The 22,434-nt window shown below is 49.2% G+C and overlaps 1 protein-coding gene across 5 annotated transcripts in view; it reads right to left on the bottom strand.

The window, feature by feature from the left end:
• The window catches only part of COL27A1 (collagen type XXVII alpha 1 chain), a 157,781-nt gene that overhangs the window by 12,196 nt on the left and 123,151 nt on the right, over positions 1-22,434 (bottom strand). For 4 of the 5 annotated variants that reach the window (XM_031014649.3, XM_055350483.2, XM_063696697.1 and 1 more), the window contains 13 exons: positions 17,971-18,024; positions 17,736-17,843; positions 16,545-16,598; positions 15,531-15,584; positions 11,774-11,830; positions 11,530-11,583; positions 11,319-11,372; positions 10,991-11,044; positions 10,175-10,228; positions 9,955-10,062; positions 9,368-9,475; positions 8,073-8,180; positions 185-238 (listed from right to left, as the gene is read on the bottom strand). In XM_031014649.3, the coding sequence (XP_030870509.2) occupies positions 185-238; positions 8,073-8,180; positions 9,368-9,475; positions 9,955-10,062; positions 10,175-10,228; positions 10,991-11,044; positions 11,319-11,372; positions 11,530-11,583; positions 11,774-11,830; positions 15,531-15,584; positions 16,545-16,598; positions 17,736-17,843; positions 17,971-18,024 (921 nt within the window). Of the gene's footprint in view, positions 1-184; positions 239-8,072; positions 8,181-9,367; positions 9,476-9,954; positions 10,063-10,174; positions 10,229-10,990; positions 11,115-11,318; positions 11,373-11,529; positions 11,584-11,773; positions 11,831-15,530; positions 15,585-16,544; positions 16,599-17,735; positions 17,844-17,970; positions 18,025-22,434 lie in introns of those variants that run through there. The other variant, XR_010130328.1, reaches the window with a different exon arrangement.

The raw sequence follows: 22,434 nt of genomic DNA, 5'->3' as shown, positions 1-22,434 counted from the left end.
TGTGTAGCTGGGCTTGGAACCTAGATCTTCTGGAGTACTGGGGGATGAGGGTGTTCATGGCTGATTCTGGCTGTTTTCCAGCCAATGTTTTCAGTGCTCCATAAATATTTGTTGAATGAATAAATGAATGAATGGGGTGAATGGATGGGACCCCACAGGAACAGTGAGCAGTGGGAGTCCATACCTTGGGTCCGAAGAGACCTGCCATTCCTGGGAAGCCCATTTCGCCAGAGTCGCCCTGCAGGAAGAACAGGAAGTGATGGAGAGAGTGAGTTCATGGCCAGCGTGTCCCGCCAGCCACCTGGGACCTCAGGGCCTGCCTTTTCCCTCCCAGCCTTTCCAGGGATATCAGTGACTCCTCTGTGAAGCGACCAAGTGAGTGTGAACAGCTCACATGCCAGTCCGCCTGGGCTCTGAGGGGAGCCTGTGCTCTCCGTCAGATGAGAAAGAGGAGCCCGGCTCAGGGATTCCACAGAGGAGGCTCTGCCACACTCAGGAGCTCCTGTCCCAGGTCTTCAAGGGACAGAATAAAAGGGCTTGCAGCCTCCTCCCACAGCTCTGAAAAGCTCTGTTAAGGAAGGATTCCCCTAAAAACTAAAAATCACCCAGTTCACTGAGGGCCTGTTAGGTGCCGGATGTTTTGCCTGTACTGCCACACTTCCATGCTCCCACATCAACCCAGGGACACACCATATCCCCTGTTTACAGATGAAGAAACAGGCTCAGAGAGGGCAGGAACTTGCTGAAAGTCACACAGACACCATGTTGTGGACTGTGCTAGACTCAAACCCAGTGTGAACGATTCCAGGAACCTTTGGCCTCCTCTCCTGACCTCTGCTCCCAATCTTGTAAAGGGTTAGGAGAGCAATTGGCAAGGGGGCACGCTGGGGGGTCTGAGCCAAGAAGGGAGGGCTGGGGGCCCCTGGGGGCAGAAGAGTCTGCCATTATTACACATTCTTGGGGCTTGGCCTTCAAGCTCATAAGCAGAAAGCCATGTATTAGAATCTCCTAGCCTTATATTATAAGACCAGGAGCAAGTCACCTCCCTTTACTGAGCCTCAGTTTCCTCATCTGTAAAATAGGATAATACGTCATCTCCCTCCCAAGGGGCTGGAAGGATGCAATGAGACCAGGCAGGTCAAGACCCAGTGCTGATGGAGGTAGGCTGAGGGGTCAGGCTTCGGGAGGGTCCCATTTAATCTAAATTCTACCTGTTCATTTTTAAAAGATAACAGCTTTATTGAGCTATTGGTGGTTCTCTTGGTGGTTTTCATTTGTCTTATCAATGCTTATTGGATATTTGTGTATCTCCTTTGGAAAAAATGTCTACTTGAATACTTTGTCCGTTTTAAATTTGGATTGTCTTTTTATTCTTGAGTTGTAAGGGTTCTTTATATATTAGAGATACATGTTCCTTATCAGAGATATGATTTGTAAATACTTTCTCCCCTACTGTGAGTTTTTTCACTTTCTTGATGGTGCCTTTTGAAGCACAAAAGTGTTTGATTTTGATGAAGTCCAATCTATGTACTTCGCTTTTGTTGGTGTCATATCTAAGAAACTATTACCTAACACAAGGTTATAAAAATGTGTTTTTATGTTTTCTAACAGTTGTACAGTTTTAGCCTTTACATTGGTCTATACTTCATTTTTAGCTAATTTTTGCCTGTGGTGTGAAGCAGAGGTCCAACTTACTTCTTTGGTACGTGATATGTGATTGTGTGATTGTCTCAGCACTGTTTATTGAAAAACAATTCTTTTCCCATTCAATTGCCCTAGCACTCTTGCTAAAAACAACAGACATAAATGTAAGGTTTTATTTCTGTCTTGATTACTATACTTTTGTAATAAGTTTTGAAATTGGGAAGTGTGAGTTGTCCAACTTTGATCTTCTTTAAAGATCAAAATTTTGGCTATTCTGGGCCACTTGCATTTCCATATGAATTTTAGGATCAATTTGTCAGATTTCGTTAAAAAGTCAGCTTGGATTTTGATAGGGATTATATTTAATCTGTAGCTCTGTTTGTGGTAAGTATAGCCATTTTAACCACACAAAGTCTTCTGACCTATGAATATGAGATGTCTTTCCATTTATTTAGGTTTTCTTTTATTTCATCAACATTTTGAATTTTTCACTGAACATGTCTCGCACTTTTTTTTTTTTTTTTAAGATGGGGTCTTGAGATGTTGCCCAGGCTGGACTTGAACTCCTGGGCTCAAGAGATTCTCCCATTTCAGCCTCCTGAGTAGCTGGGACTATAGGCACATGCCACCATGCCCAGCTTCTTGCACTTCTTTTGTTAGATTTCTTCCTATTTTATTCTCTTTGATGCTATTATAAATGGAAATGTCTTATTAATTTCATTTTGAATTGTTCATTGCTAGTGTATAGACATATAATTGATGTTTGTATGTTATATATAGAAATGATATTTTTTGTATATTGATCTTATATCCTGCAACTTTGGTTTATTAGTTCTACTAATTTTGTTCAGTATAATATTGAATAGAAGTGGTAACAGTGGACATCCTTGGCTTGCTCCTGATCTTGGGGGAAGTGTTCAGTCCTCTACCATTAAATGTGATGATACCTGTGGGATTTTCACAGATATTCTCTATAAGGTTGAGGATGTTCCCTTCTGTTCCTAGTTTGTTGTGTTTTTATCACGAAAGGGTGTTGGATTTTGTCAAATGCTTTTTCTGCATCTATTGAGATGACTCTATAATGTTTGTCCTTTATTTTATTAATATGGTGTATTACATTGATTGATTTCCGACAGTTGAACCAGCTTTGCATTTCTAGGATAAATCTCACTTTGTCATGGTGTAGAATCCTTTAGGCATATTGCTGAATTTGGTTTTCTAATATTTTATTAAAGATTTTTGTATCTGTATTCATAAGGCATATTTGTCTGTTGATTTCTTTCTTGTGACATCTTTTTCTGGTTGGGGTATCAGGATAATACTGGCTTCACAGAACCAGTTGCGTGATGTCCTAACTGTTCATTTTTGCACTCTGATGGCTGTCTCCTATACACCCATCAGGTGCAAAGAAGGGGTAATTTTAAAAACAGTCTTACTAAAGTAAAACTGAATATAATAACTATACTATTTAAATTGTATAATCTGATTTGTTTTGACATATCTGTCTGTATACACCCTTGTAATTGTCACAACAACCAAGGCAATAACATCCCATAGCCCCAGAAACTTTCCTCACACCCTTTCGTAATCTTTCTTTCCTGCCTACCCTCCCATCTCCAGGATCTTCTTTCAATGCAGATTAGTTTGCATTTTCTATAATTTTATATAAATGAAACCACACAGTCTATACTATTTTTTATGAGTTCTTTCACTCAGCCTAATTATTTTGAGAATCATCTTATGTTGTTGCATATATTAATAGTTCAATCCATTTACTGATGAATTGTATTTCATTGCAAAATATACCACACTTTATCTATTCACCGGCTGATACACATTTGAGGTTTTTTTCAGTTTGGGGCTATTATAAATAAAGCTGCTAAGCACCTTCAAGTATAGTCTTCATGTGGCTGAATGTCCTTATTTATGTAGGGTAAATATCTATGAGTGGAATGATTCGATTATACAATAGGGATATGCTTAACTTTCAAAGAAGCTGCCCAACTGATTCCATAGTGATTGTACCACTTTAAATTCCCATTATCAGCGTTTGAAAGTTTCAGTTGCCCCGTGTCTTTGCCAACACTTGGTATGGTTACTCTTTTAAAACTCTTCACTATTTTAATAGGTATGCCATAGCATCTTATTGTGGTTTGAATGAGCATTTGTCTAATGACTAATGATATTAATCTTTTTCTCATGTGCTTATTTGCTATCAGTATACTTTCTTTGAAGTGTCTATTCAAATCTTCTGCCCATTTAAAAAAATTGGGCTGCTTATTTTTATTATTGAGTTTTGCGAGTTCTTTATAGGTTCTGGATACAAATCCTTAATCAGATATATGATTTAGAAATATTTTCTTCCAGTATGTGGCTTGTCTTTTCATTCTCTTAATAGTGTCCTTTGAAGAGCAAAAGTTTTAAATGTTGATGAAGTCTGATTTATCACATTTTCTTTTCTGGGTCATGCTTTTGGTATCATATCTAAGAAATCTTTGTCTTATCCAAGTTCTTGAAGATGTCCTTCTATGTTCTAGAAGTGTTTTAATTTTCGGTTTTACATTTAGGTGTATGATCCAGGTTGAGCTAATTTTTGTACATGTTACGAGGCATCACTTGTCTGGCACCATTTGTTAGGAAAGACTATTTTGTATTTGCTGAATCGTCTTTGCACTTTTGTTAAAAATCAGTTGTCCAGGCTGGGTGTGGTGGCTGATGCCTGTAATCCCAGCACTTTGGGAGGACCAGGTGGTGGATCACCTGAGGTTGGGAATTCAAGACCAGCCTGACCAACATAGAGAAACCCCCTCTCTACTAAAAATACAAAATTAGCCAGGCATGGTGGTGCATCCCAGCTACTGGGGAGGCTGAAGCAGAAGAATCACTTGAATCCTGGAGGCGGAGGTTGCAGTGAGCTGAGATTGCACCATTGCACTCCAGCCTGGACAACAAGAGTGAAACTCCATCTCAAAAAAAAAAAACAAAAAACAAAAAACCAGTTGTCCGTATATGTATGGTATATGTCTGGACCTTTCATTCTGTTCCTTTGATCTGTTAGTTATTTATGGCAATACCACAGTTTCGTGATGACTGCAGATTTGTAATAAGTCTTGAAATCAAGTGCCACTAGTCTGCCAACTTTGCTCTTCTCTTTCAATGTTGTTTTAGTTATTCTAAGTCCTTTATATTTCATATGTATATTAGGACCAACTTGTCATTTTCTACATGAAAACCCGATAAGCTTTAGATTGGAATTGTGTTGAATCAATACACCAATTTGAAGGAATTTGACATCTTAATATTGAGTCTTTTGAAATATGCACACAGTATATATCTCCATTTATTTAAGTCTTCCTCAATTTCTCTTACCAGTGTTCTATAGTTCTCAGTGTACATATGTTGCACACTTAATGTCAGATGTATCTCTAAGTATTTCATGTTTTTATGCTATTATAAGTAGTATTGCTTTTTAGATTTCCATTTCTAATTGTTTGTTGCTAGTGTATAGAAATGCAGTTCATTTGTGCACATTGATTAGTGTATAGAAATGCAATTCATTTGTGCTCATTGATTAGTGTATAGAAATGCAATTCATTTATGCATATTGCCTAGTATATACAATCACGATTCATTTGTGCATATTGATATGGTGTCTTGTGACCTTGTTAAACTCACTTATTCTAGTAGCTTTCTTGTGGATGCCAATGGATCTTCTACATAGACATTAGTTCCTCTACAAATGAAAAGTTTTAATTCTTCCTTTTTGATATGAATGCCTCCTATTTGTTTTTCTTGCCTTGTTGCACTGGCTAGAATTGCCAGTACAATGTTGAATAGAAGTGGTGAGAACAGATATCCTTGACTTGTTTCTGTTCTGCTCCTTGGAAAAAAGCATTCAGTCAATCACTACTAAGTATGATGTTGACTAGGTTTTTCATGGATGTCCTTTATCAAGTTGAGGAACTTCTATAGCTAGTTTGTTGAGAGTTTATCAGAAGTGGAGTTAGATTTTTCTCAAATGCTTTTCCTGCAACTACTGAGATGATCAAATGGGTTTTCTTTTTTGAGTCTGTTAATATAGTGAATTATACTGATTTATTTTCAAATGTTATACCATCCTTGTGCTCCTAAGATAAACTCCACTTGGTCTTGATGTATTACCCTTATTATATACTCTTAGGTTCCTCTAACTAAAATTTTATTGAGAACTGTGGTAGCTATATTTATGAAGCATATTGGTCTATTGTTTCCTTTTCTTGTAATATCTTTTGTGGCTTTGACATCAGGGTAGTATCAGCCTCAAGGAAAGAGTTGGGAATTATTCTTCTCCTCTTCAATGTTCTGGAAAAGTTATGTAGAATTGGTATTCCTTCTTTTTTTTTTTTTTTTGAGACAGAGTCTCTCCCTGTCGCCCAGGCTGGAGTGCAATGGCACGATCTTGGCTCACTGCAACCTCCGCCTCCCAGGTTCAAGCGATTCTCCTGCCTCAGCCTCCTGAGTAGCTGGGATTACAGGTGTGCGCCACCACGTCCGGCTAATTTTTTTTTTTGTATTGTTAGTAGAGATGGGGTTTCACCATTTTGGCCAGGCTGGTCTCAAACTCTTGACCTCGTGATCCACCCACCTCGGCCTCCCAAAGTGTTGGGATTACAGGCATAAGCCACCGTGCCCAGCCGTTATTATTTCTTTTGTAAATGTTTAGTAGCATTTACCAGTGAAGCCATCTGGGCCCAGAGTTTCCTTTGTGGGAAGCTCTAACTACAGATTCAATTTCTTTAATAGATATAGGGCTATTTAGGTTATCAGTCTCTTCTTGATGACCTTTAGTAGTTTTGTCTTTCGAGGAATTTGTCCATTTCATCTAAGTCTTTAAATTTATTGTCATAAAATCATTTATAATATTCCCTTATTATCCTTTTAATTTCTGTCATATCTGTAGTGACATTGCTCCCCTATCCCTGATACTAGTAACTTCTGTATTCTTTTTGTTGTTGTTGTTGTTGTTGTTTCCTGATTAGTCTGGCAAGAGGTTTATCAGTTTTACAGATCTCAGAAAGCTAACTTTTGATTTTCCTTTTTTTTTTTTTTTGGTTTATTTTTGATTTTCATTATTTCCTTCCTTCTGCTCACTTTGTTTTAAATTTGCCTTCTCCAGCCCCAACCCCCAGTTTCTTAAGACGGAATCCGAGACCACTTATTTGAGACCTGTCTTCTTTTCTAACACAGAAGTTATTACTATAAAGATCTCCCTATATATCAACAGCATTTCACCAATTTTTATATGCTGTTTTTTACTTTCATTCAATTCAAAATACTAACATCTCTTTTGATCTCTTCCTTGACCCATGGGTCATTTAGACATTTGTTACTTAGTTTCCAGATGTTTGGAGATCTTTCAGATCTCTCTGTTATTGATTTATAATTTAATTTATTTATTGATTTTAAGGTTCAAAATAGTGTCTGTCTTGGTAAATGTTCTGAATGAACTTATAACGAACGTGTATCTTGCTGATATTGGATGTGGTGTTCTATAAATGTCAATTAGGTCACGTTGGTTGATAATGCAGTTCAAGACATCCTTACTGATCTTCTGTTTGCTTCTGTTCTACCCATTAGGAGAGAAATATATTGAAATCCTTGAGTATAATTGTGAATTTGTCTATTTCTCCTTGTAGCTTTATCAGTCTTTGCCTGATTATTTTAAAGATCTATTTTTAGGTGCATAAACACTTATGATTCTTATGCTATTTTGAAAAGTTGGCTTCTTTGTCATTATGAAAATACCTTCATTATGACGGTTAGTAGTCTTTGCTCTGAAATCCATTTCATCTGATATTAAAATAGCTACTCCAGCTGTTTGGGATGAATGTTAGCACAGTATGTCTTTTTCTATATCTATCTTTAACCTACTTATATCTTTATATTTGAATGGATTTCTTGTAGCAGTAGATGTAGTTGGGTCTTGCTTTTTCATCCACTCTGACAATCTCAGCTTTAATTGGGGTATTGAAACTGTTTGTTGTGTGTTTTCTATTTGCCCTGTTTATTCTCTGTTCATTCTTCCTTCTTTTTCCAGGCAAGGGTGAGTTGAATGTAGCCTCTGGGACAGGGGGATGAAGGCAGTGAGGCACAGAATGAGCACTGGACGGGGAGTCAGGAGCGCCCACCTTCTGGTTGTGATCACCCTCTCCTCATTCTGAAGGGACCACTCAGGTCTCTTTCCTCAGCCTCCCCCACCAGCTGGTTGAGGGGTGGCAGAATGGTATCTGGTACCCAGATTTTATACCTTGTCACCGAGCAAGGAGGTGGCTTCTGGGTCAGTGTGTTTGTGTGTGTGTATGAGTGTGCATGTGTTTGTACATGTAGGTGTATGTGAGTGTGTGCATGTGTGAGTGCGTGGGCATGTGTATTCTCTGGCGCTCACTCACCGGCTGGCCTTTGGACCCAGGCTCCCCCTGGTTTCCAGGGAGCCCCGTTCTGCCCTCTGTTCCTCGCTTGCCAGGGGGACCCAGCTGTCCGGGTAACCCACTCTCACCCTTAAAGAAACACACAAAAAATTACCAGTCAAAGTGGGAAGGGGTTCTAAGGCAGGAGGAGGCGGAGGAGGCCTGGGAGAGCCAGAACAGTGATTCCACAGGGTACCCGAGATTGCAGAATGCTGGGGCAACAAATGGAGGCCTGGTGGGGTAGGGGTGACAAGACTTTCACCTCCCAAAGAGGAAGGTCTCTGTTCCTCCTCTCGCATTCCGGGCCCTGCCTTCCCCTCTCCTCTCCCGCAATTCCTCTCCTCCTTATTGCTTTTCCCCAACAGCATGCAGTTCCCTCCTTCAAACCTCAGCTCACACCCGTAGAATGCCTCCTCCCCATTTATTTATTTATTTTTATTTTTTTAGACAGAGTCTCGCTCTGCCGCCCAGGCTGGAGTGCAGTGGTGCGATCTCAACTCACTGCAACCTCCGCCTCCCCAATTCAAGCGATTCTCCTGCCTCGGCCTCCCGAGTGGCTGGGACTACAGGCGCCTGCCACCATGCCCAGCTAATTTTTGTATTTTTAGTAGAGACGGGGTTTCCCCATGTTGGCCGGGCTGGTCTCAAACTCCTGACCTCAAGTGATTCGCCAGCCTCAGCCTCCAAAATGCTGGGATTACAGGTGTGAGCCACTGTGTGGCCACCTTTTCCCCTTCTATTCTCATTCACATCTTCCCTGGGTCAAGGCCATCGCTCCCTCCGCCTCCTGTGTCTCAGAGGGTTCCAATCTTTCCCCCAATTAAACCTCGAGCTCAGAGAGGGCAAGAACCACATCTGAGTCATTCATCTACATCTCCCCTTCAGTGTCCAGCCCTTGGCTCTGACGGATTCGTGGCGGCCCCCTCCTCCCAGGCGGCACTGGGAAGCTTTCTAAGGATGCCTTGGGGATCCCGGCTGCAAGCAACATCTGTTGTTCCACAAATGTCCACGAGAGGGCGCCCGTGGACAACTCAAAAACCAGTTGAAGGTTTCAAGGGCCTGGTAGAGGCGGTATTTACAGCTCCCCAGATGAACTATCATTCTGGTTCAAGCTTGGGGCAGGACCCCCAAGCATTGTTGACGGAGAAAGGTCAACAATGTGGACTCCATTTTCACACAGGCCCTGGGACATGGGTGCCCAAAGGGTCGGAACCACTAGAGTCTGCATCAAGGCAGAAAGGGCAGAGGGTGGGTAAGTGCATTAAGAGGTATCTGACCTTGAATCCTGGGGGTCCCTGTGCTCCAGGTAAGCCGGCCACACCTGGATTTCCTCTCTTCCCAGCAGGGCCCATGGGGCCAGGGTCCCCATCGTCTCCCTGCTCCCCCTGTTAAGAAAGCAGGCAGAGGAGGGTCTCTTGTGTTTCACGATACAGCCAAGGAAGCAGATGGCTCAACGCCTGGGCAAACTCTGTGTGAAGCTGGAGGAAGGGGTCACACTCCAGGATGGAGGTCAGACGGCCTGTGTGTGATGTGGCTGGACCAGGAGGACAGGAGGAGCTGAGGATTGTGAGTGGGGAAGGGCGGGATTCTGAGTGAGGAAGGGGCGGGATAGGTACCCTATCCACCAGGCAGGGGAGGAAAGGAAGGTCTTTCTGGGTGCTGGCATCCAGGAGAGACAGTCAGAAGGTCCACGCTCCCAGGTGCCAGGGGATGAGATGGTTGCCCACCCCAGGGAAACTTCTGGATGTGTTGGTTCTGCCCATCCAAGTTTCCAAACGGGCTCCTCTGGCCCATGGCCTGGGGAAGTTCCCCTACACCTGGTCCCAAATGGAGCCACCATCTGTTAATGCCAATTCCCGCTCACCTGCTGTCCTGCTTGCCCGTCCCTGCCAGGAAGCCCATCTGGTCCAGCGATGCCCTCGAGGCCCTGTCTCCCCACCACGCCCCGGGGCCCTGGCAGCCCCTGCAGGCCCTGGGGGGTACATAAAAAGCTGGTGAGGGCATTTGGTGCGGGGAGTGGGAGGAGGGTGGGTGTGGGGGGTGGGCAGGGAGGCTGGCTGGAAACAGCAGCTGTAGTCACTCACCTGGACCCCCCTCCGGCCTGGGGCCCCCGCCTTGCCTTGCTTTCCCTTTGGTCCCTGAAAAATCAAGGGCCACATGATGGAGGCTGCCTGGTAGAGGTGTGGGACCCTAGGGGCTCTGGAAGGAGGGACTGAGAGGATTGTGGGCCCCTGGGTGAACATCTGATGCCACAGATGTACCCAAGCACTCTGGCCTGGAAGCCTGGGGCCAGAGCTGGCCTTGGAACCTCCTGGGGCTGTCACTGAGCCTGCTCTGGGCCTTGGTGTACCCTCACTGGCATTGACAATTTCCTGGGAGGAGCCAGAGGCCACAGTTCCACAGGATCTTTTAGAGACTAGGTATCACCGAGGCAGGCAGGTGAGGGGGGCGCACCCGGGGGAGGGAAAGAGCATTAAGAGATCACTGGCCAAGTCTGGGGGCTGGGGGAAGGCAGGGGCCCTGGGGCAGAGGCAGGAAGTGGCTCCTGCTCAAGCACCCTGTCTCTGCCTCCTCTTCCTCCAGACCCCCTCAATTGACTTCTCCCAGTTTTCTCTCTACAGTGTGGTGTGCCCTGGGTTCAAGTCACTCTGGTTGGCCTCAGGCAGTTGGCTCCCCTCCTGGAGGCCCAGTGAAATGGGGCTGATTGTCCCTCCTCACTCAGGCTATTTGAAGGGAGATGGGGTCATGGCCAGAAGCAGCCTGCCGGGCTCCTGGTGGGCCGCCCCTCCCTACCCTGCCTCGCAGCCTCTGCAGCCTGCGTTTGGTTTGCTGTGTGACTGTGGGTCAGGCTTCCCCCTTCCCGGGACTCAGTCTCCCTGCTGAACCCCTGGCCCTCTTACCTCTGCGCCTTTCGATCCTTTGGGTCCCGGCCGCCCCCGGGGTCCCGGATGCCCCTGCAAACCAAGGTGAGATGACGCAAGGCAGCCCCAGGATTCTCTCCCGGGGAGGGTGGCCAGTCTCCGCCTGGAGGGGGAGGGGTGGGGAGGGGTTTGGGGGTGCATGTTCTGGGGGCATCCCCAGGGTCAGGGCAGGAGAAACAGAAATGGCTGCCCCAGACCCTCCTGCAGGGAGGGTCCCTTTAAGCTTTAAAGGGCCTAATTCTTTAATTCCCACTGCTCCGCCCCACTCAGGGTGGGAGGCAGGGATGGGACACGAAGCACCACTCACGGGTTGGCCCTGCTGGCCTGGCTTTCCACGGAGGCCTTGCACACCCTCCTGTCCCTGGAAGCCAAAGAGAGACAGGTGAGGGGGGCCCATCCTGCAGAGGGCTGGGAGGCAGCACAGAAGCCTGGGAAGTTCTTGTTCTTTCTAGACATGTGTCATCGCCCCCTCCCTGACATGCCCGATCCTGCCAGCAGGTAGGAGCTCTGATACTTACAGGGTACCCAGGGTCCCCCGGTTCCCCGCGGTCTCCTCGATCACCCACAGGGCCCTGAATGACAAAGACAACAGCAAAATTTGGGCCACCAGGTGCCGAGGATGCCAGCCCTGGGCCCTGTTGGCCACGACCTCTGCGGAGCTCTCAGAGACCTGGCCCCTGATCGGCCCACCCCTCTCCATGCAGCGGGAGGCTCAGATTCCACCTAGGACACCACATGGTCCAGGGGAGGGAGGGGGCTTACCCGATCTCCAGGTGGCCCAGGGGGCCCCTCAGCCTTGCCGTCCTCGCCCTGCTCCCCCTGTGGACACAGAACCAGCTTTAGGGCAAACCGCCTGCTCCTGAGGAATGTGGGGAATTCCAGACGGAAAGCGCTTCGTCAGAGATGAATTCTAGCCTGCTTAGGGTTACAGATGGGGACACAAACTAGAGAGGGAAGGGTAGGTGTGTCTGAGCCAGACTCAGGCTGGTGTGGAACCAGGACTGTGGAACACAGAACAGTGCTTTGTGCCCTCCAGACGCCCTTGAGCTGTGGGATCCTGCAGGAAGTCAGGGAGCTCAGGCAGCTGGGTTCACATCCCGGCTTGCAAAGGACCAGCCTTGTGGCCTGCAACACTTCCCTTCCTGTCTCGGAGCTCTCTCTTCCGCTGGGGAATAGGAGAACAGAGCGGAGTGGGGTGGGGTGAAGGGGACAGCATGTGATGCCCATCAAGGAGTGGTGAGGACTCCGTGGAATGATGCGCGATGCCCGGCAGGGAGTAACACCAACTCCAGCAGCTGGCACGCATGGGCACTGCTCTGGGCCAGACACAGGCAGACTCATGACATCCGCAGCGCAGCGCTGTGAAGCAGATGCGATTATTATCCCAATTCACAGATGAGGCTCGGAGAGATGATGGGAACTGCTCAGAGTTCTTCACCCTCAATCCGAGAGTCCCTGTCTCCGATCCTTGCTGGGAGGAACCAGCTTTAGGATGAACCTCCTACCCTCCATGGTAGCCCCAGGTGGCACTTGGCAGCAGTCAGCATGGGGGCTGTGTCCATAAGACAGGTTCCTATGTGCAGAGCGGGACTGGAGCGCCTCCTGGTGCTGTTCAGGGGACTCGGTGAGGAAAGGCACAGGAAGCACTCAGCAGGCTGCTGCCCACGTGGCAGGGGCTCAGCAGATGGCGTTAAAATTGCCGTAGCCGGTAACAATAGCAGCAGTGAGACTGTGTCATACAGACATGGCCAGAGACGGGGGTGGGGGTGGGGCGGAACAGAGTTTAGAGGTGAGGTCCTTATGCCATGGCCACCCCAGGCCCTGGTCCACCCACAGGACAGGTGTAGACGCCACCTTTCAACTACAAGGAAGGTGAAAGCGGAACGGCAAATGGCAGAATCTCAGGGCTCAGAAGACTCCAGCCCCAGAAACTGGTGTCACTCCCCTGGGCACAGGGCTCAAGCCAGGCACCCCTGAGCCCCTTTGTTCACAGGGATTGAAAGGGGGCCGGGAGAGGCTGGACAGAGGCAAAGCGTCCCTGGGGCTGGGACACATCCCTGGTCGGAGGCAGTTCTAAAGGCTGGTGGTGATCAGCCACCAGCCTGGGGCCTCTGTGGTTCTGGTGGGTGGAGGCTGAAGGCTGGCAGGGACTTGGCCTGAGGTCTAGAACCTCAGCCTGAGGTCTAGAGGGGTGGCCCAAGGAGCGGGGATTCCTTCTTGACCCTGCCCACTCTCTATGGTTCTTGGATCCAGTGCTCAAGTCCCACTGTGGATAGAGGCAGCTGGACTTGAGGGCTTTGGGGAAGGGGCCTGCCTGTGTCTACCTAGCATGTTCCATGTGCCGGGCACTCTGTGAGGTTTGTTTCATCCGATCTGCACAGTAACTGTGCCGCTGGGACTACTGTCCACACTTAAAGATGGGAAACTGAGAGGAAGGAAGGTCTTAGCCAAGGCCACTCAGGAATCAGGGGGCGATCTCGGCCCAAAGCCAGCTATACTGATCCCCCGCAATGTGACTGTAGTCTGGGGATGCATTTTTTTAAAATTCTATTATTATTATACTTTAAGTTTTAGGGTACATGTGCACAACGTGCAGGTTTGTTACATATGTATACATGTGCCATGTTGGTGTGCTGCACCCATTAACTCGTCATTTAGCATTAGGTATATCATTTTTTAGCACCAGAAATCTGTAAGCATACTTCCCTGCCCTGTCCAAGTCCCAGAGTCTCATCCCCTCTCTCTGGCCACCAGCTTTGTAGTGAGCTCACCCCCACGGTGAGCAGGGATGGGCGGTTCAAGTTAAATTGCATATGGCTTCCTTATCTTGGGTCTGCTTTTGGTTAGGGAAGCAGGGTCTGGCATCAGACAGATGAGGTCTACATCCTGGCCCTGCCACCCTCTTACTACAGATCCTGGGCTAGTCTCTGAGCCTTATGGGGACTCAGTTTCCCCGCCTGTCTTGTAGAACAATGGTACCTCTGCACTGGGGCTGTGGTGAGGATTACAGGAGGAATGGCAGGGAAAGAACTCTGCACGTGGGCGTGTGCTCAATGGGTCACCCCAGGAAGCTGCTCTCTCCTCCCTAGCACCATCCAGCTTGCGGGGTGGCTGTTCATTCATGGGACTCGCCCTATTTTTGAGACCTCTAAGGGCATCATTTCCATCCTCTAGCTCAGGGCCTGGAACACACTAAATCCTCCATAAGTATCTGTTGGAGAGCTGGAGGAATGAACGAATCTAATAATGCCTTCTAAGTGAGAAAAGGCATCTGGCTGATGTACATGCTCTGCCCCCACCTTGACCTCTCATTCCCAAGGACCCCACCACTTGATGAGGCACTCAAGGCTCAGGGAATCCTGGGGACCCCCGCAAGGCCCCTGCAGCCTTAGGGCAGATTTGGTGTTAGGGTCCCATTCTCAGCAGCCACAGAGACTGCTTCTAGAGCTGCAGATGCTCCGGAGCAGAGGCCTTGGGGCACACCAGGGCCTCCTTGTTTCAGAGTCTGTGTTAACCCCTTCTGTGCCAGCCCTGGCAGGCTGCGAGGGCCCAGGAGGGACCCGGGGTACTGAGTGGCACCTTCTGTGGCTTCCTGTGGAATCGGCTGGGGCGGGTGGCCCTCTACCATGGCTGAGCTGTCCTCCTCCAGCGGGAGGAAGGGGTCGGCTGGGCAGCACGCCGGGCCAGCGTGAGTCACCAACAGCAGGATTTAGTTAGTGGGGAGCTGACTCAGCAAAAGAAAGGCGTGCTGGGGAGGCAGGGGGCAAGCGAAGCGTTCCAGCTGAGCCAGCAGGGGAGGGGAGGAGGAGGAAAGACAGGAGGGACTCAGGCGACGAAGGTAGGACTTAGACACGTGGGTTCTGGGGCCAGTTTGGGATTGCCTTGGACGTGACACCACACCAACACCTTGGACCTTCTGGCACTCCTGGCCCTCCACATCCCCACTGGCATGGGGGGGCAGGGTCCAGAGATCAGCGAGGATCCTTCCAGCAATTCCTCTCCTCTACTGAATCTTGAGCCAAGGCGTGGGGAATGAACATGCCTTCCCCTCTGCCTTGGTGGCTCCTTCCTTGACCACTAACCACTGGGGTTCCTTGCTCTCTGTCCTAAGCCTCTCCTGCTCAGCATCCTCTCCCCACTCTTCACTGGGTGATCTTATTCATGGGCAAGACTTCAATTCCCATGTCCACACAGATGATGGAGTCGCAGTTTTAGTCATTACAAGATTGATGTCCATTTCTGCTTCTTGACTATAAGCCCCGTGAGGGCAGGGATTGCATGTTTACGTTCCAGCGCTGGGTACAAAGATGATACCCAGCACATAGTGCTGAATGTGGATCTGACAGCTCCTGCGGGCTGGGCACAGTGGCAGTGACACCAGCCTCGGCTGCTGCAGGGGGTGAGCCCCCACAGGCTTCTCCAGCCATGGGTACCCCAGGGGCTTTCTCCTGTTGGCCCTGAAGCTGACCTCAGCCTCAGACACGAGGGTGCAGCTGCTTCCCCCAGAGCAAACACCCACCTTTTCACCTTTTGGTCCAGGAGGTCCGAGGGGTCCCACAATGCCTTTGTGTCCCTGCAGGCAAACAAGAAGGAGGGAAGTGAGAATGAGGACTCAGGAAGGACAAAGGACATGGACTCCAAGATGGGGACACTGGGCTGCAAAACTGGGTCCCAGCTCTGCCCCAGCTGGCTGTGTGGCTCTGAGTAAGTCTGTGCCTGTCTGGGCCCTGGCCTTCCAGATGTGCCGTGCTGGTCCCAGACACACCCCAAAGGGGTGTTCCAGCTTGGATGGTCGGGGGCCCCACCCTGGAGCAGACCTGGAAGGGTGACTCGGGAGAACCAGCTTTGTTCTCCCAGCCAGAACCAGGCACAGGGGCAAAATGCTTGCCTCAACAGATCCTCCCAGGCTTTGGCTAGGCCTGCAGGTGTGGACACCCACTGTGGGCTCCTGGCAACACCCCTCCAGGTCTTGTCTCGTCTCTTTTCCTCTCCTTCTCCTCCCTTCCCTGCTGTATTTCTTCCAGACACTGGATCTAGAGCCACGAGGACCAGGGCTAGGATCCCACCTCCAAACTGAAGTGGTCAGGCCTCGTGCATGCTCTTTATCCTCCTGAGCCCTGATTTCCCCTTCTGAGTAGGCACCATATCCCTCTGAGCCCTGGTTTCTCCAGATGTGTAACATGGGTTTGGCTCAGCCATGTCTAAGAAGGTGCCAACCTGGATGCAGAAATGGTCCCTTCCCCAGACAGCAGACAAGGCATGCGGAGCGCCCACCCTGGGCAGGAAATACCCAAGAAGGCTTGGGGTGGCACATTTCGCTCTGGCAGCCCCAACCACACCTGTCCCATCCATGATCCTCCACCCCAACCACGGCTCTGGGCCCAGCGCTCCCTGGGGCAGGTGAGACCCCACATCTTCAGTATTCCAGGGGTCAGCCTTCAGCTGGGAGGTGGTGGGGCAGAGGCTGGCATGGGCCTGTGTGTCCAGGCCTGCAGGACAGAGTCGGGGGTTGGGTGAGGTGATATCTGCTTACATCATAACCAGCCAGTCCCGGTTCTCCTTGGGCCCCCATGCGTCCCGGAGCACCCTACAAGAGGAGGAGACCCTCGTTGGTATGGAGTGTGGCTCTCACAGCGGGGACACAGCAGTCTCCCTGCAGGCTCCAGCCCCGCTCCGCCCAGCAGCCTGGCACATCCATGCCGCCCATAACCAAAGTGTGTGAACAAGGCGGAAAGCCAGTAACATTATCCCTCCTCCCTGGAGTTCCCCGCCCCAGCCCTCCTTCTCCTGGCTCCAGGGGTTCAAGACAGCTGATTGCTAAATTTTCAGGACTTTTACAAGCCAGTGAAACAGAGCCGTTATTAACAATTCAATTTTATGGACTTACAGTTAAATTAATGTTATTAAAAATAAAGATAGAGGATACTCAAAACTCATCTCCTCCTAGCCATTTTACTACATTTTCCTCCTACCTACACTCATGAGGTTATTTTGGTCTATTGCATCTGTGCGTGTTGGTGGAAATACTGCCTAAGGGAGGGCTGCTGTGTAACTCCTCCCCACTCTGCATTCAGTGACGTCATGTCAGTGGCTTGAAACCAGACATGGAGGGAGCATTTACACCGCAGAAACTGGCAAATACCACAAACCAGCCTGGTTGCTTAACCTTACACACAACCAGCTCGGAGCTGCTGTGTCACCTCTTCAGCCTCCTTCCCTGGCTTCCCCCTGGGGTCTTCATCTCCTGGAGGTATCAAAGCCCTCTGGGCCCCTTCCTTCAGAGCAGCCCAGCAATGCTGGGACACCCTCAGAGTCATCCAGGGACCTGCAGCAGCATCGCTCCATTCCTCCTGAATCTATTTCCAGTGGGAAATCTCCTTGTTTGATAAAAACAGTTCTAAGAATCTGGTCCTTTCTCCCCCGATGCTAATAACAAGGCTTATTAATTTGGGTCCATAGAGGGCTTCAGGGGACCCGCACACCCCTTCAAATTGCAGGAAATATTCTGTGTGGTGTATACTGTTCCGGAGGCGCGGCTGCAGCTTTCTGCAGGTTACCAAAGCGATTCATGATTCAGAGAGGTGGCTGGGACAATGAGCACCAGGTGTTCAGCTAATAGCTGGGGTGGGTGATAACAGCACAGAGAAGCCTGGTGTCTCCTTTCCTGCCCTTGGTTCCCTCTATTCCACATCTGACTCCCCCACCCCAGCCAGAGAGTCCTCACCGTTGGTCCCAGGCTGCCCCGGGACCCTTTAGGGCCTGGAGTGCCAGGGGGTCCAGGGTCTCCAGGGACGCCCATCTCACCCAGCTGTCCTTGGTAGCCCTTGGCGCCCTGCAACAGGAGGAAAGACAAGTTGTCACCAGGCCCCAACAGGACGGAGGAGCCAGGGAGGGGAGGGATGTGGGGAACGGATGCGGGGGAGGGACGCGGGCCTATCAAGTCAGAAGGGGACACCTACCTTGGCTCCAGTGCGGCCCTTCTCGCCTTGCTTCCCTGATTTTCCTTCAGGACCCTGAAAAGAGAGGAGGGAAAGAGCAAGAGAAGGATGAGAGAAGAGAGGAAACTGAGGCAGATCCGCGAGGCGGTCAGACTGTCGGCTCTGGAGGCAGATGGCCCGGTTCGAAACTGATTCTGCCACCCAGTACCCACATGACCTTGAGCCTGACCTAATTTCCCAGGCTCAGCATCCTCTGCTGTGAAGTGGGGACAGTGTCACAGAACTCAGGGATTCGACTTGGCGATGTAAGAACATGCTGACAGTGAGGCCTGGGTGCAGGGGTGGATGGCGGGTGCGGCTTCTGCAATTGCTGGCTTTGCTGTTGTCATGGTTACTGTTAGGCATCCAGGGGTGTCCTACAGGGAGCAACTCTCTGCACTGAGCTCTCTCCAGCGCCAAGTGCTGTTCCACCCTCCCAACGACCTTGAACATTAGGCCCCAATGAGACCCGCTTCCAGTTGAGGCAGCCAAGTTCCCAAAGATACAGTGACTTTTGCCCAGGGTCCCAGCTGCGCCTTGCAGGCCCCGAATCAATCCCAGCTGTTCTGGCTCCATGCCCAGGGCTCTTACCACCCCCGGCTCATGGTCCCCACTGATGACATGAGGTGGCAGGAGAGGATTTATAGGTTCTTCCCTATCTCTGAGATGTTGTGCATCGCTTGCGAGCAATTCCTGTGGGCATGTCCCTTGAACGGGCCCCTCCTCTCTCAGGGACTGGGCTGGAGGAGCCTCCTCACAGTAGGGAATTGTGCTGGAAAGGTCAGCTGCCTTCTCCCACTTTCCTTGGAGTCCCCAGGCCATTCCCTCTGACAGGCCACTCTGCCCCTGCCCCACAGGGCTTCCCAAAGAGATCCTCCGGCCTGATCTGCCCTGCCCTGCCCTGCCCTGCCCTGCCCTGGGAGGGCAAATCCAGCTTTGTGTCCACAGTTGTCAGAGAAACTGCACAGCAAGGGTGAGTGAGTGTGTGCAAGTGTGAATGTGACAGTAAGAGACAGACACAGAGAGAAAGAGAAGAGAGAGAATCAATCTTGGGCCATACTAGGTCAGGATGGAGGGAGTGGGGCAGGCAGCGTTTCTGGCCTGGAAAGGACTTCTTGACTGCAAGCCTCAAAGGATCTAGAAAGAACGTCTATGCTCTTGGTAAGCACTAAGGAGCTGCTTTGATGTAATCCCTCTGGTTGCATTAACAGAGGCACCAGATGTAGAATGAAGGAGGTGATGTCCCATTTGGGAATAGGTATTGTACTTTAAGAAGAGGCACTGACTAATTGTGATAGAAGAGGGACAGGAAGAGGAGGTCCTAGAGGAACAAGGAAACATCTGGACCAACCCAGAGGACTTGGTTTCTGTCTGCAGATTTCTGCAGCTGTTCTGCAGGCAGGGCCAGCCGTGTTCTCTAGGGTGGCCAGCGCATGAAAATTATGGGGCGGCTGGCTTTGATTCAGCACAAGGGAGAAATGTCTGCTCTAAAGACTAACGCGGCATCAACTATGATGCCAGAAAAGATGATGCTATCCCAAAGAGATGCACCAGTCAGACCACCCTGCGGTCCTCAGAAAGGCAGGAACAGTGGCCCGGGAAGGACCTCAGCACAGACTGCCTGCAACCCGGTGCCTGAGTCTACATGTACCCCTGGACAAATCCTGCTCTTTCTCTGAACCTTAGTTTCCCCACCTCTAGTATGGGACTAACCCCATGGCCTCCAGCCACATACAGCTACCGAACACTTGAAATGTGGCTACTATGACTGAGGAACTGAATTCTTAATATTATTTAACTTTAATTAATTTAAAATTAAATTTAAGGCTGGGCACGGTGGCTCACGCCTGTAATCCCAGCACTTTGGGAGGCTGAGGTGGGTGGATCACTTGAGGCCAGGAGCTCAAGACCAGCCTGGCCAACATGGCAAAACGCTGTCTCTACTAAAAATACAAAAATTAGCCAGGTGTGGTAGTGCATGTCTGTAATCCAGCTACCTTGGAATGCCGAGGCATGAGAATTTCTTGAACCTGGGAGGTGGAGATTGCAGTGAGCACCACTGCACTCCAGCCTGGGCGACAGAGTGAGACTGTGTCTCAAAAGAAAAAAAAAAAAAAAATTAAAAGTTGACATACCCAATTAGGTTGCTACAAAACTTGTTTGGAGTAACTTGGGTATATGAACCTACATTGTCAACTGTAAATTTTATGAAATCTAAATACAGATCAAGTATTTCCAATGAAATTTTATATACAATGAAAATCTAAACACAGATCAGGTATTTCCAATGAAAATTCACATCTGAATTAAGATATGCTATGAACATATACTATACACTGGATTTCAAAGACTTACTACAAAAAGAGTGCTAAATATCTTATTAATGATTTTTATATTGATTATATTTTGAAATGATAATATTTGGATATATTGGGCTAAATAAACTATATTATTAAAATTAATTCCTTTTTAAATTTGAGACAAGGTCTCTCTCTGTTGCCCAGGCTGGAACACAGTGGCTCGATCTCAGCTCACTGCAGCCTCAACCTCTGGGACTCAAGTGATCCTCCCACCTCAGCCTCCCGAGTAGCCAAGACTACAGGCATGCACCACCGCGCCCAGCTAACTTTTTAATTTAATTTAATTTAATTGTTATAGAAACAAGTTCTCACTATGTTGCCCAGGCTGGTCTTGCACTTTTAGGCTCAAACAATCCTCCCACCTCGGCTGCCTAAAGTGCTGGGACTACCAGCATGAGTCACCGCACTGGCCCTTAAAATTAAAGTTACCTGTTTCTTTTTGCTTTTTTTAAAGGTGGCTACTAGAAAATTTAAAAGGAGTGGCTTGTATATGGCTTGTATTTCATTTCTATGGGACTGCACTAGGCAATCTCAAAGTCTCCAGCTCCTCCGGTAATAAAACACCAACAATCCCTACAACCCTCACCACGGGCCATGTGCTGTGTTCTCATTCTACATAAATGTTTGTTCAATTCTCGCCAATGTTTGGAGGAAGGGATTATTTATCCCGTTTTGGAGCAAAAGGAACTGAGGCTCAGTGAGAGGAAGCCCTCTGTGGGCCTCCCAGCCAGGTCAGAAGTGACAAGCAGCTCCTCCACTTCTGGGGCACCTCTCCTTCCAGGCTGGTCTTGGTCAGGCAACGGGGAAGCCATGTCACAGTGATTGGTGGCATTTTCCAGTGCACTGAGGTGGCGGCAATGGCTGACTGATCCCTTGCAGAAGGCGAGATGAGTCAGTGCTGAAGCATCCGGTACAGGGGCAGGGAGACGGGAGGCTGCGTCTCCTCTGGGACAGGGCGCCACTTGCTGGGACGTGCCCTCTCCAGCCGAGAGCATACATACAGTGGGTGAGGCTGTGGGCCCGGAATGAAAATTTCTGCTGGGCCCCATCCATATAGATGCATTTCTGGAAAGGCCCCGATGGCTCATAAAATTCTGTTTTTAAATACTCAACTGTTTCCAGGCCACAGAGTGGGAGGTATTTATCCTGATGCCAAAGAGACTCAAGTAAGGCCCCTCACTGCCTTATCACTTGGCACACACTTCGTCTGGCCCAAGTGACTCTCTTTCCAATCCTGGCATATGAGAAATGGGAGTGATGGCAAAATATTGACATTAACACAGCTACCACCAGCACACCACTACTACCATCATCATCACCATCATCATCACCACTACCTACACCATACCACCATATCATCATCATCACCACTCCCACCCCCACCACTGCCATGACCACCATCATCACTCCCCCGCCATCACTACCACCATCACTACTACCCATCATCACCACCACTACCACTATCATTAGTACCACCACCACCATTATCACCACCACCATCACCACCACCATCATCACTGCCCCATCATCAGCATTATCATCACCACTATCACTATCACCACTACCACCACCCCCGCCATCATCATCACCACCACCACCCCCGCCATCATCATCACCACCACCACCCCCGCCATCATCATCACCACCACCACCCCCGCCATCATCATCACCACCACCACCCCCGCCATCATCATCACCACCACCAACCACCACCACCATCACCACCACCATCATCACCCTCACCTCCACTCCACTCCCACCCCCACTATCACCATCACCACCAGCACCATCATCACCCTCACCTCCACTCCACTATCACCATTGCCACCAGCACCAGCACCACCATCACCACCTCATCACAGCCACCACTACCACCATCAACACCCCCATCATCTTCATCATCACCACCACCAACACCATCATCAGTACTACCACCATCACCATCACCACCACCACCATCACCCTCACCTCCACTCCACTCCCACCCCCACTATCACCATCACCACCAGCACCACCACCACCACCACCATCACCACCACCACCATCACCCTCACCTCCACTCCACTCCCACCACCACCACCACCAT

This window comes from Gorilla gorilla, chromosome 13, assembly GCF_029281585.2.
Source record: "Gorilla gorilla gorilla isolate KB3781 chromosome 13, NHGRI_mGorGor1-v2.1_pri, whole genome shotgun sequence".
Classification (NCBI taxonomy): domain Eukaryota; kingdom Metazoa; phylum Chordata; class Mammalia; order Primates; family Hominidae; genus Gorilla; species Gorilla gorilla.
The sequence above is the reverse complement of the archived record's forward strand: the minus strand, read 5'-3'. Positions and strand labels throughout refer to the sequence as shown.